General features: G+C 36.3%; 1 protein-coding gene across 5 annotated transcripts in view; it reads left to right on the plus strand.

The window, feature by feature from the left end:
* Positions 1-2521: 2521 nt before the first annotated feature.
* Positions 2522-14284, plus strand: part of LOC125271005 (NACHT, LRR and PYD domains-containing protein 12-like) — a 37522-nt gene continuing 25759 nt past the window's right edge. For 2 of the 5 annotated variants that reach the window (XM_048194921.1, XM_048194924.1), the window contains exons 1-3: positions 2533-2567; positions 2725-3132; positions 9243-9401. In XM_048194921.1, the coding sequence (XP_048050878.1) occupies positions 9268-9401 (134 nt within the window). In that variant the 5' untranslated portion in view covers positions 2533-2567; positions 2725-3132; positions 9243-9267. Of the gene's footprint in view, positions 2568-2612; positions 3133-9242; positions 9402-14284 lie in introns of those variants that run through there. The other 3 variants (XM_048194923.1, XM_048194925.1, XM_048194922.1) reach the window with 3 other exon arrangements.

The raw sequence follows: 14284 nt of genomic DNA on the forward strand, positions 1-14284 counted from the left end.
AAATGAACATATGTGTGTGTGTGTGTGTGTATGTGTGTGTGTGTGTGTGTGTGTGTGTGTCAGGAAACACTATACACAAATTATAATTTGCAGCATTTTCTAAAGCCAGAAAGCTTACATTAGAAAACAATTAAAGAGTAATGTACAGGGGTGTCAATCAAACCCTGCTTCTGGAGGGCTTCTTCAGTTCAACACACCTGTCTGTAGTCTTCAGGTAATCCTGAACACCTTGAGCATATGCCTGAACACCTGAATGTAGTGTTTTCACAACAGTTTTTAATTGAAATACTTGCTTCTTTTCTCTTTTCTGTAAGACGTCTGAAATTAAACTGTTGGTTGCAAGGAGTTCTGTTATCTATGGAAGCCCGTTTCCGCCACTAAAAAAAAAAAAAAAAACGGCCACAAAAAAAAAAAAAAAAAAAGCCACTAAAAAAAAAAAAACGATTAATTGCGACTTTTTATCTCAGAATTGCGAGTTATAAAGTCAGAATTCTGACATATAAAGTCGCAATTGCGAGATAAAAAGTCAGAATTCTGAGATGTAAAGTCGCAATTGCGTGATAAAAAGTCAGAATTCTGAGATGTAAAGTCGCAATTGCGTGATAAAAAGTCAGAATTCTGAGATGTAAAGTCGCAATTGCGTGATATAAAGTCAGAATTCTGAGATGTAAAGTCGCAATTGCGTGATAAAAAGTCAGAATTCTGAGATATAAAGTCGCAATTGCGTGATAAAAAGTCAGAATTCTGAGATATAAAGTCGCAATTGCGTGATAAAAAGTCAGAATTCTGAGATAAAAAGTCAGAATTCTGAGATATAAAGTCGCAATTGCGTGATAAAAAGTCAGAATTCTGAGATATAAAGTCGCAATTGCGTGATAAAAAGTCAGAATTCTGAGATATAAAGTCGCAATTGCGTGATAAAAAGTCAGAATTCTGAGATAAAAAGTCAGAATTCTGAGATATAAAGTCGCAATTGCGTGATAAAAAGTCAGAATTCTGAGATATAAAGTCGCAATTGCGAGTTATAAAGTCAGAATTCTGAGATATAAAGTCGCAATTGCGTGATATAAAGTCAGAATTCTGAGATATAAAGTCGCAATTGCGTGATAAAAAGTCAGAATTCTGAGATATAAAGTCGCAATTGCGTGATAAAAAGTCAGAATTCTGACTTTATTTCTCGCAATTGCGACTTTATATCTCAGAATTCTGACTTTTTCTCACTACTGTGAAACGTTATTTCTCACAGTTCTTACTTTGCTTGCGTTTCCTTTCATTGCGACTGACCATCAGGATTACTGCTTTGTTATTATTATACATTAAATAGACCATCAGGATTGCTGCTTTGTTATTATTATACATAAAATAGAGGACATCATAAAGGATTATTTTTAGCGCCGATTTACCAATAAAGAAATACTGATTTTACTGAAGGAGACACATAAAGATTAGTCTCCGGACATATGCATTATGCAGGAATATGCATATAGAATGTTTCCACGGTAACCTTGTACACAGCGTTTCAAGGAGAAAAAACAGCTTTTACTGCCATCTAGTGGGCTTAATACTAAAACAACCAATACCTATCATGTTTCATTAACTTTGCAACTCAAGGGTAGAATCATGCAATTCTGCAAATTACAGTCGAGGTATTTGGGCATTAAAAGTTGTTTTTAACAGAATGGATACACTAATGAATTTTACACAATAATAACAATATAATAATAATCATAATAATAAGAAGAATCAGCTGTGGCGGAGGCGCAATAAATCAGACAAAGCTGAAGTGGCACATTTTATACACCAACAGCTTCAGACTTCACGGCAGCACGGCTATCGTTGGATGCACTGTTACAAACAGAGATACTGACCATCAGTTAATTGCGAGAAAAAAAGTCAGAATTCTGACTTTTTATCACGCAATTGCGACTTTTTATCTCAGAATTCTGACTTTTTATCACGCAATTGCGACTTTATATCTGAGAATTCTGACTTTTTATCACGCAATTGCGACTTTATATCTCAGAATTCTGACTTTATAACTCGCAATTGCGACTTTATATCTCGCAATTCTGACTTTATAACTCGCAATTGCGACTTTATATCTCAGAATTCTGACTTTATAACTCGCAATTGCGACTTTATATCTCGCAATTCTGACTTTATAACTCGCAATTGCGACTTTTTATCTCAGAATTCTGACTTTATAACTCGCAATTGCGACTTTATATCTCAGAATTCTGACTTTTTATCACGCAATTGCGACTTTATATCTCAGAATTCTGACTTTTTATCTCGCAATTGCGACTTTATATCTCAGAATTCTGACTTTATAACTCGCAATTCTGAGATTAAAAAGTCGCAATTAATCTTTTTTTTTTTTTTTTTTTAGTGGCTTTTTTTTTTTTTTTTTAGTGGCGGAAACGGGCTTCCATAGTTATCTCCATACTGTATTTAGTCACATATAGCAACTGTTCACTGAGAATGTGATGATGCTCTGCGCCACTAGAGGGAGTGCGTTTGTCTTTCACATGAGTCAGTGGAGCTGAAGAGCTGGTGAGACGAATTCAGTAAGCATCCCTACAGACCTTATTTACCTGTCTTTGAACTTCCGTTTTGACCATTTACATTTCTATGGAATAGCTGTTGAAGAATAATTAGCTGGTGAAATGGATTTACCTGTTGTACAGTTAATGAAAGTTATCATGAGCATTGTTATGTTTAAAGCAGGTGTCTTAACAAATGTCAGTAGACTGGGAAGATTGAAGATTGATTGATAAAATGAGCAGCTCATTCATAAATACATAAGATCGCTGTGGAAATACAAACCGGAAGTCAAAAGACAATGAGCGCAGCGCTGAAAAGGGGCGGGGCTACATAAGGTCTAGTCACACTGAAGCCCTTGAAATGGGAACTCTGGAGAGAACAAACCAATTTTGTATCATAAAAAGGCGTTTGGGACACAGCTGATGAACGAAGCGATGAAAAAACGCCATTAATCTACAACGACCCTTCTTGTGGCGCTCCTCCCCTCAGTGTCCTTCAAGGGCGCAAACGAAAGTGAAAGGAAAATAAGCGACGCCATTCCGGGGTTTTAAACCCTGATCATGGATATTTAAACGCCCTCGTTTTGTGGTGAGTTCAGAACTTATTCTTCATATTACCATGAAGTCATATAAAAATGAGCTGCTATGTGTTATTTGGTCTTCCTTACACGTCGTTTCAAACGGCGGTAAAGGTAGTTTAACGTCTGACATTCGGTTTCATACCCATTAAACTCTCAACTCGAACCATCATTGTACTTCGACAGTTTTCAAATACTAGAAACTTAGACGATTAAATTAATGTTAAAATTAAATTAAAAATAGTCAGACTCTTGTTATTTATTAGTTATATAACATCAACATCAAATAGTATAAGCCTTTTTATATGATGGTATGTGTTTGTGATGCCAACAAAATGATGAAATGTGACTAATATTATTATTTTTACGAATTTGATAATATATTTATTTGCCAGCACACATTTAATGCACAGAAACATTATCAATGAACCAATGATTGTTGTACAAATGAGAGAAAACGTGACGCATGTCGATTGTCATGAAGCCTCTGTTAGGCCTTTAGTGCGTCTGTAATCAGTTGTGATCAATACTGCACATCTACTGCATTAATATATCAGAATATTAGAGAGTAAAGATAGAGATCACACACAAACACTGACCAGGAACATACCGTAGGTGTTAGCAACAGCCATTTAGTTTATTATAAAAACGCCCACAGTTACCATGGCAACAAGTGCAGTAACTGCAGTCTAGGGCTGCGTCTCAATCAGCTCCTTATCTCCCTAAGTCGTGAATCAGTATATCAAATTCACGAATTCGGGCACTGCTCAGGCTTACATTGGGACATTGATGACTCTATTTTCGACGACATGGCAACGTCACTAGCTACACTCTCAAAAAGGATGTTAATTAATAACACATTTTTTGTGTGTTATGGCTATTTTAACACGTTTTGTGTAATTTTAAGTTGATCATGTGTAAAAAGAAAGAAAGCGAGAGAGAGAAACAACACTGTGTCCAACACCACATGTGTTAACTATTATCCAATCCCATTGCTGCTACGTCACTTCACAAGACTTGTGTTCATTTTGACACATTCATTGTGTAATGATTTTAACACAGTAAATGTGTCAGGAACATGATTTTTTTTTTTAAAGGTCCCGTTTTTCGTGGTTTTTTGAAGCTTTGATTGTGTTTATAGGGTGGAATATAACATGTGTTCATGTTTTGCGTGTAAAAAAAACACAGTATTTTTCACATAATTTACTTATCTGTATACCGCTGTTTCCACTGTCATAAAAACGGGCTGATGACTTCCTTGTTCTATGAAGTCCCTCCTTCAGAAATACGTAACGAGTTCTGATTGTGCCAGCGGTTCCTGTGTTGTGATTCGACAGCAGCTTAGCGAACCTTGCCCGGAAAGGTCACGCCTCTTACCATAACGTGGAGATGCACGCGCTCAGTGTTATTGTAAACATGTCTTTAATTTTACCCTATCAATTTGAGCCGGAATCAGACCCGGTGATTGGACTGCGGGATGAAAATAACAGCGTTTCGACGACATGGCGACAAACACACTCTACAAACGCAACTCTTGTGTATTCCTGTGGGCGGAGGTTAGTCAAAAAACTGTTTTAGTGACGTCATTAAAGAAGGAAGTAGAGGGATGTAGTCCAAACTGGCTGTTCGATGTAGGCGACTTCTGTTAAATAAAATATCTCGCTTGGCATTGAACTTTGAGCTTTAAAATTTTACAGATTTTATTTATACTCTAACAACAACATTACACACTAACTAAAGTTTGAAACATGGGATCACGAAGAACGGGACCTTTAAAGAAATCCTTCAGATTATATTGATAAAGCTGATCTTGTGCTGTAGAATCGCAGTGCTGCTGTAATCAATAATGTAAATCTAACTCAGAGATTGGGCTCTAAATGAGTTCAGTGATTCAGGTCAAATAATGATTATGTGAAAACATAACCAACACCACCTGATCATCTTTTCTCTTTGCTTGTCTGGTTGTTATAACTCAGTTACAACAGACCAAACAAAATCTAATATTAAAAATTCAAGGGTTAAGAGCCCAACTAAAGCAAAGACTGATCTCCATGATAGTGACTTTGTGAAAATTGTGATTTATTTGATGATTCTGCTTGTTAACATCAGGTGCTCACGTGCCTCTCATTTTGCTCCTGCCAGCCGGGATTTTTCCAGGAGATATTTCTCCACATACGTTCTGAAATCAACCATGGAACAAAATTATTATTGAATGGTCTTGTTTTGGTCTTGGAAGGTCAGGGGCCTGTACCATGATGGCAGTTGAACAAACTCAGGGTTATAGGATTAGTTTTGAGCTGACAAAACCAAACCACTCCAATCCGGCTTTGTTGGTACCATGATGCTGATCATCAACTTTCTCTGTCAACTCGGGCTTTGATCCTGAGTTTGTGGAGCGCGTGCACATGAATCCATGACATCAGTGGTGAACAGCCAATCACATGCCTTGCAACAGAAATAAACTATGATTCACTTGCGAGAGAGCCAGCGTGATTCAAAACTCTTTTGCTGAAAATTAAGAATTTAAACGCATTTACACTAATGGAAAATACTTGTCTGTGAAAGAGGATAAATAATAAAAGAAATAATCTTGCTTTATCAATGCAAGTGAAAGTTGTGAAGTTAGTTTATATAGTTGATAATATATAACGGTAGACTTAAACATACAAGGTCTCATGTAGTAATTTGTAATTACTATTTACTCCTTATTTAGGCCTATATTACATATGATCTATATATATTAATATTCATTGAAACTAAGTGCTTAATAACTACTGTTACACTAAACTTGCGTGTGTGTAAAAATATAGATCATATAATTATACAAATCATACATAAATTATATTATCATTAAAACCAGACAATTTCATTGTTAAATATTTGTTTTTACTATATAATGACCTTTAATTTAGAGGAAGAGAAACTGGGGGAGTGACTTTATTGTGTTGGGTGTGTCAGTGTCACTTTGCTCACATCTGATTGGTACAATTTCAGTTTTAATTAACACAGAACATAACCTGCCCCGAAGCAGGTTAGCCGCAGAGCGTAAGTTACTATGGCGATGAATACTGCTAAAAGTCAAGTTACTTTCAGTGTACCTAAAACCCAGGATTGGCACAAACTAATCTGAAACTTACCTGGCTAGCCAGCTAATCCAGCTTCATGGTACAGGCCCCTGGTCTCGTCCACACCTCTGGTCTTGAATGGTCTTGATTTTGGAGGTCTGGGGCTGTATTCACAAAACATCTTAAGGCTAAAAGTAGCTCCTAAATTACAGATTTAGGAGAAACTCTTAAAAATAATGGGCGTGTCAGTCCTAATTTTAGGAGTCCTAAATTTTTGCTCTAAGAGTTTTTCACAAAGCATTTTAGCGCTAAAACTAGCTCCTAAATCTGTGAAACGTTAGGAGTAGTCAAGAGGACTCCTAATCACTGAGACCAAATCACAAACAATCCTAATCCACCCAAAGACACTGAACACCACTGAGACAATAGCGATAGAGCCTTGGGTGCTGAAACTTTTCTTCATAAATGCAATACATTTTGATTTATTAGATTTAAATCTACGATGAGACGCCAAAAATGAATCTTTAACAAATAAATAAATTTTGTACGATTACATGTGGCAGTGGTTTTCATGAGTTCACATTTACAAATGAAAAAAAACTTTAATAAGCGTATTTGGTGTGCTGTCCAATGGGATCGAGGGCTCTGAGCTTGGAATTTAGCCCAAACACAAAGTTCTCCCCGTATCCCCAGCCGAGAGTGAGGAGCGGGTTGGAGGAGGGATACAGAAAACTGTTGAAGTAACTATAGGCGAGTCGGCTCTCGTCTGTGTATATATTCCTCCTCTCGAGCTGATTAGAAAGACTGTTTGAATGTGTTTCTCCCAAACTTTGTTTATAAAACATAATTTGTCGCTTGAATTCTGCATTCTGTTGAGATACAGACATCCAAGAGGCGGACAATTAACTGTAGTTTAATTAGTGACACTTAGCCTACATTTTAAAACCTTTTTGAAACAATGATTACGTAGTTTAACATACATTTTTAATTAAAAAATATAATTTAGGGATGTCACACCAAAGGACAACAAAACTTTACACTTTTATAGTGGTTCCAAAAAAGTTAATATTTGAACAATTCTTAGACAGAAACTAACCATGTGCACATGTCATGGGCTTTACAAGGGGCTTCAGTAACATGACCTTGAATGGGGTCCTTCAAATAATTAAATTATTCTGTGGAATTGACTGATTTAATATCAAGATATGGCGTCACACCAGAGGACATAATTTTCTGTGATAAAATGTATCAAGATTATACGCTTTTAGAAATATATGGATGAAAAAAGGACTGCCATTTGCTAAAATAGACACTTATAAAATTATGCCTGAGGTATTTATTAACATGTTAATGCCTTTCCTTTTAATTTATAAAAGTTGCAATTTATTGAACCATGCTTGAGACAGTCACACCACAGGACAATTTTGAGATTTGGCTCAAAAATGTAAAAAAAAAAAATCTAATAACAAAGCAGTTTTAAGACTGTATGTTTGACCATTTACTGCATTTTAAATTATGACAATTTTAATAATATTTATTTTTGTCATGTGTGACAGTGAAAATGCCACGTCACGTAAACAACCCAATGACAGATTTTTATGTAAATTGCCATTTCACCACTGCACTGCTCGGGCTGAACGGCTCTATGAATGTTAAGGAATGGTTCCAGTTGTATTTCCACATGAGCCTGGTACAGAACGATTATAACCCGTTCTCGGCCCGGAATCAGCCACCCGTGCCAAACCGTGCTGCTAGGATGCGAGTAGTGTCGTCGTCACTCAGGATCGGTCACTTGTCTGTTGCCTGACTGCCGGGTTCTCCGTAGCTTGCTAAGCATGCTATTTGAGCAATGTGGACACAAATTAATCATACAATTAAAATAAATAACTGATCATCCTCCATAAAGTGGTCACTATTTACATCACATATCGTGTGTAACCTATTGTGTTACAATGACTGAAGAGCTCCATTATCAGCCCCACAGTGGAAAACAAAAGCATATCCGTAACGATTGGCTCGGATCAGCACAGAATGGAATGGTAAAGCAAAGAGAACGGTTTGGCCCAACGATGGAAAAGCGGCTAATGAGAAGTATGAAAGATACACTTGACACCATGAGTTACACTTGTCTTAGATTTCAAAGGTGAAATCCATAGTCAACAAAACCTTTTTGCCAAACAAATGACAGAAACGTATACACTTAAGTTAAGTGTATACGTACATGCACTTAATTATGTTTTTATACATTTTTTAAAAATATGATGTTTTTTCATGGTAATATAATATGGAACGACTATTTTTTGAACAGGCTAAGCACTTTTTAAGTGCTCTCTGATGTTGAGATGAGAATGTTCTCTAGGCTTGACATATGTACATTTGTTTGTTGCAGATTTACAGATAATGCAATTGAGATTTTTCCATCGGCTTGTTGGGGTAATATTGCTTGTCAACTGAAAACAAAGTTTCTTATTTGTATTAGCATAATTGCAGTTGTATAGTTAATACAATCTTTAAAAACAAATTGCATAAAATGGTGTAAAAGTGTGGATTAGTAATCTGGCCCCTTGGTATGAAGGAGAAAATGTTGGCCCTCGTCACTATCGAAGTTGTCCATCCCTGTACTAGAGAAAGTTACAGATGCCAACCTCACAATGCAGTTGACATTGTTCACAATAATACTTGCAAAATCTTGCAAGCTGCAAGTGTGAAAAGCCATAATGGCATTGCTCATTAAAACTAGTTTCAGTGGCCACTGAGACTAAATGTGAACGTGACCATGCATAGAATCCATATGGAATTTTATTCACATAATATTGTGAGGAAGGTAATTAGACTGCAGTGTCCTGCAGTGATGCTACAGCAGGTTACGAGAATGATTTAATGTATATGTACTGTATTACTTAGGTTTTAAAAAATTATCTGTTTCAATACAGTATCATTTCAGAACACAAAACTGCACTTTGAATGCATAGATAAGTATCTAAAGCTACTGATTAATGTCTGCCTGTTTGTCTATTTTTTTCCCCCTTTTATCTATCATTTTAAACTCTGTGTAGACGGCCATGCCTCTAAAATGAGTAGATGAGTGAGGACACTGACTTTAAAATGAGTCTCCCTGAGCAGAGAGAGGAGAAGGACACTGAATCTAAATGTGATGAGTCCATGAAGAATCTGCCTTCTACCTTCAGTGATGCAAATACAACCTCGGACCCCAGGTAGGTTACTGACTATTTTTTCATTTGTCATGCTTTTATCCAAATAAGCCTGTGGTTTGTGAATGAGCGGTGTGGGATTACAAATTTTAAGAATGTTTAAAATCTGCTGATCCTACGTCCTGACATAACATCACATGAAATACTAAGGTGAAGTACAATGTATTTAGCATTTTAAGGTTAAAATGATATCAGATGAATGATTCTGTTAAGCAAAGTTTCCAGCAAAAGTTTTCTGCCAGTTCCTGTTCTATTTATTGTATGTCTAATGAGTCAGATTACTGAGATTCTCACCTTTTGTCTTTAAAGGATTAGTTCACTTTCAAATTAAAATTTCCTGATAATTTACTCACCCCCATGTCATCCAAGATGTTCATGTCTTTCTTTCTTCTTTTGAAAAGAAATTAAAGTTTTTGATGAAAACATTCCAGGATTTTTCTCCATATAGTGGACTTCAATGGATCCCAAACAGTTGAAGGTCAAAATTACAGTTTACTGCGATCCCAGACGAGAAATAAGGGTCTTATCTAGAGAAACCATCACTCATTTTCTAAATTTTTTTTTTTAAATTTTATACATTTTAACCATAAATGCTCATCTTGAACTAGCTCTCTTCTTCTCTAATAGAATTCCGGCAGTGTAGACGCTGCTAAGTGTATTACTGCCCTCCGCAGGTCAAAGTTTGAACTAAATTGTCATATACAATATGCTAGTGCAAGTATATAACAATTAGTTCAATCTTTGACCTGCGGAGGGCAGTAATACACTTAGCAGCGTCTACACTGAAGAAATTCTAATAGAGAAGAAGAAGAGAGCTAGTTCAAGATGAGCATTTATGGTTAAAATGTATATATATATATTTTTTTTAATTTTTTTGTTTAGAAAATGAGCGATGGTTTCTCTAGATAAGACCCTTATTCCTCGTCTGGGATCATGTAGAACATTTTGAAGCTGCAATGAAATGGTAATTTTGATCTTCAACCATTTGGGCTCCATTGAAGTCCACTTTAAGGAGAATAATCCTGGAATGTTTTCATCAAAAACCTTCATTTATTTTCGATTGAAGAGAGAAAGACATGAACATCTTGGATGACATGGGGGTGAGTAAATTATCAGGAAATTTTAATTTGAAAGTGAACTAATCCTTTAATGGCTCTTGGAGCCCCTGTCCCATTTATTGAATAGTTACGCTGATTGGATTAGGACTTGCGACACTCTAGAGTCTGGGGCGGGATCCTATACCTGGATACTTCATTCGCATGCTTTGTTTAAGGTCGTCAGCTAGGTGCTTTGTCTCTGTTTCTAAGCACTGCCCCCTAAATGTATATAAACTACATCCAAGTCTCCTGGTCTTTGCTTCTGAGGTTTCCAATAGTGGCATCTCATGGTACTATCAGAGAGGCACACAACACACAATCCCCAAAGTAAGTCGAGTCTGGCCTAAATTATAAGCATTTAAAATTACTTACAATTTGGTCAGAAGACTCCTCTGTGGTATGTTCTTGTTCAAAGTCTTAAAACACTATAAATCAAGCCAAGGTAGGCAGCTTTTGTAATCAATTAATTTTCTTTTAATTGGTTACTTTTCTTTTTATAATAAACGAAAATGTAGAGGCAAATAAAACTTCATCATTAAGGTATAAATTACAGTAATCACTCTTTTGAGTCAAAGGTGTAGTCAGCTCTGGGCTTCCCATCTTCAGCTTGGGGTTTCTTGTTCTCAGCTCTGGGCTTCTGACGTATCAGTATCCGAAGAGGCAATCAACTCATCAGTCTTTTATACTTGTGTTGTTTATCGCAGACGTAAGGACGTTATCTTCTTGATTGATGTACATTGTAACTTTCCCAACATTTCCCAACACTTCTCATATTATTGTATTCCTTATTTCCAAGTGAATTTATATAACAGCATCTGCTAAATCAAAGTGCATTCAAGCTCTAGACCATGGCCCAGATAGCAAGCAATGATCGAAACAATGTTAAATCAATGTTAATGTGTCAACGTTACCCGCATTGAATCAATATCACTTTTGCACCCACAATTAATGTTGAAAAAATGTTGAAATTTCAACAAAAACTCAATGGAAATGGCATTGATGTTGGTTCAACATCATTTTTGCACTCTCAGAAAATGAAACACAACTACAACTGCCTTAAAGCCACACAGCCTGAGATCAACTTAAGATAAAAGAAGACAATAAATCTCTCAAGATCTCAGCAGAAGTTCTTTTTGAGAATTAACAGGTTTAGATGTTGATGTTTTATTGAAAATGTTTGGTCACCATTTTGATGGTCAGTGTTTCCTTTAGTTTGACTCTTGGCTGTTCGTGTGAGTTTGTGGTCTTTGTAACAGTGTTTATCACATAGTTTGTTGCAAAGAAACCAGAAACAATGATCAAGTGATATAGTTTTCATCATCATAAAGCAAAATCATTTGCTAATGTATTCTTGACAAAAAGTGTATGTTTGTTGTTAATAGATTACATTCACCAACAATCCTTTTTTGCCACAGATCAGACATTGTGAATTTTGAATTTCAAAGTGCAATTTTTTTTAATCTTTAGACACACAGACATCAAGAATTAGCATACAAATCTCAACAATGGTGACATGCATCATGCCGCAGTGCATGCTGGGAGTCATGAGTTGTATACTATAGTGGCTCCCAGCATGCATTGCGACATGAAGGATGTTATTGTTGAAACTCACATGCTGATTCTTGATGTCTGTGTGTCTAAAGTTTTTTTTTTTTTTTTTTTTTTTTATCCTAAAATGTGCTTAAAAAACATTCAGAATATGATCTGTGGCAAGAAAGTATCATTGGTGAATATAATAATTGAATAACAAATAACCACTTTCTGTCAGGAGCAAGATTAGTAAACTACTCCTAATGAGGCTGAAAACTACATCAATTAATCACTTTGTCAAACTGCCCAACTAAAAGAAACACTGACCACCAAAATGGTGACTAAACATTTTCAATAAAACATCAACATCTAAACCTGTTAATTCTCAAAAAGAACTTCTGCTGAGATCTTGAGAGATTTATTTTCTTCTTTTATTTCCAGTTGATTTCAGGCTGTGTGGCTTTAAGTTAGTTGTACTCGTGTTTAATTTTCTGAGAGTGTAAGCATGATGTTGAACCAACATCACATTGTAACTGATTCAATGCCATTTCCATTGATTTTTTTGTTGAAATTTCAACATTTTTTCAACATTAATTGCGGGTGCAAAAGTGATATTGATTCAATGCGGGTAACGTTGACAAATTAACATTGATTTAACATTGTTAGGGGCCAAGGACCGAAGGTGCTTAGGCACCTATTGTTATTGTTGGCGTTCCGTACGCTTATTATTCTTCTTCTTCTTCTTCCGCTCTTGAAGTCTATGGCAGCCCATAGAACCGCTTACGGGAAAGTTGTGAAATTTGGCACACAGTTAGAGGACAGAATGACCTTTGTCCATAGCAAATTTGGAGTCTCTAACTCAATCCCTCTAGCGCCACCAGCTGTCCAAAGTTGCACTTATGTTTATGCTAATAACTTTTGAACCATAAGGGCTAGAAACAAAATTCTTTTTTCCTCTGATTCCTTGGGTCAAGCCGATTCGAATGTACCCTATGACGTCATTTTCCGTCATGAAAATTTTTCCGCCATTTTTAATTTTCTGAAAAACGTACTTTTTCGAACTCTTCCTAGGCCGTTACTCCGATTTTCACGAAAATTGAACCAGATCATGTTCAGACAATGCTGACAAAAAGTTATGGAATTCAAGTTGATTCCTCAAACCGTTTTCGTAAAACAAGCGAACGAATTGAACATAGTGATTGCGAAAATAGACATAAGGCTGTATCTCCGCAACGCTTTATCATATTCAGACCAAACTTGGTACAGGTCATCACAAGCATGACTTGAGGCATTATGCAGTGTTTCGGTGCAGCGCCACCTACTGGTGCGGAAATATGAAAAATGGCTATTTTTCCTTATAACTTCTGATAGGTTTGTCCAAAAATCATACATTTGGTCTCGTTGGATTTGGGGTATCATGCTGAGTTGAATGATATCCAATTTTCCCATATTGGACATTTTGGCCGTCGGCCATTTTGAATTTTGTGCTAAACTGCTGTATTTTACGAACGCATTAGCGTATCTTTACGAAACTCGGTATGGCTCATCAGCTCAATGCCCTGAAGGAGCCTGAAAAGTTTCGGAACAGCGCCACCTTGTGGTCAAAAGTTATAACAAAATTTTCAAAAATGCTAATAACTTTTTACTTTTTTACCTCATTGTAATGAAACTGGTCTCATTTGATTTGTTGGTTCATGCCAAGAACATAGATATCAAATTTGCCATAGTTGGCTGAACTTCCTGTCCGCCATATTGTTTTTCTTTAAAAACCTACTTTTTCGAACTCCTCTTAGACCGTTGCTCCGATTTTCACCAAAATCGAACCGTATCATCTTCAGACCATGCCGACAAAAAGTTATGGATTTCAAGTCGATATGTAAAACCGTTTTTGTATACTGGAGCAATGAATTTGAGGCATGATGTAAAACACACTCTTGAAGCTGTATCTCCACAACGCTTTATCTTATTCAGACAAAAACTTGGTACATGTCATCACAAGCATGACCTGAGGCATCATGCAGTGTTTCGGAGCAGCGCCACCTACTGGTGCGGAAATATGAAAAATGGATATTTTCGCTTATAACTTCAGATGGGTTTGTCCAAAAATCATAACTTTGGTCTCGTTGGATTCGGGGAGTCATGCCGAGTCGAATGATATCCAATTTTCCCATTTCAACCATTTTGGCCGTCGGCCATTTTGAATTTTGTGCTAAAATGCTGTATTTTATGAACGCATTCAAGTATCGTTACGAAACTTGG

This window comes from Megalobrama amblycephala, linkage group LG7 (assembly GCF_018812025.1).
Source record: "Megalobrama amblycephala isolate DHTTF-2021 linkage group LG7, ASM1881202v1, whole genome shotgun sequence".
In the NCBI taxonomy this organism is placed as follows: Eukaryota; Metazoa; Chordata; class Actinopteri; order Cypriniformes; family Xenocyprididae; genus Megalobrama; species Megalobrama amblycephala.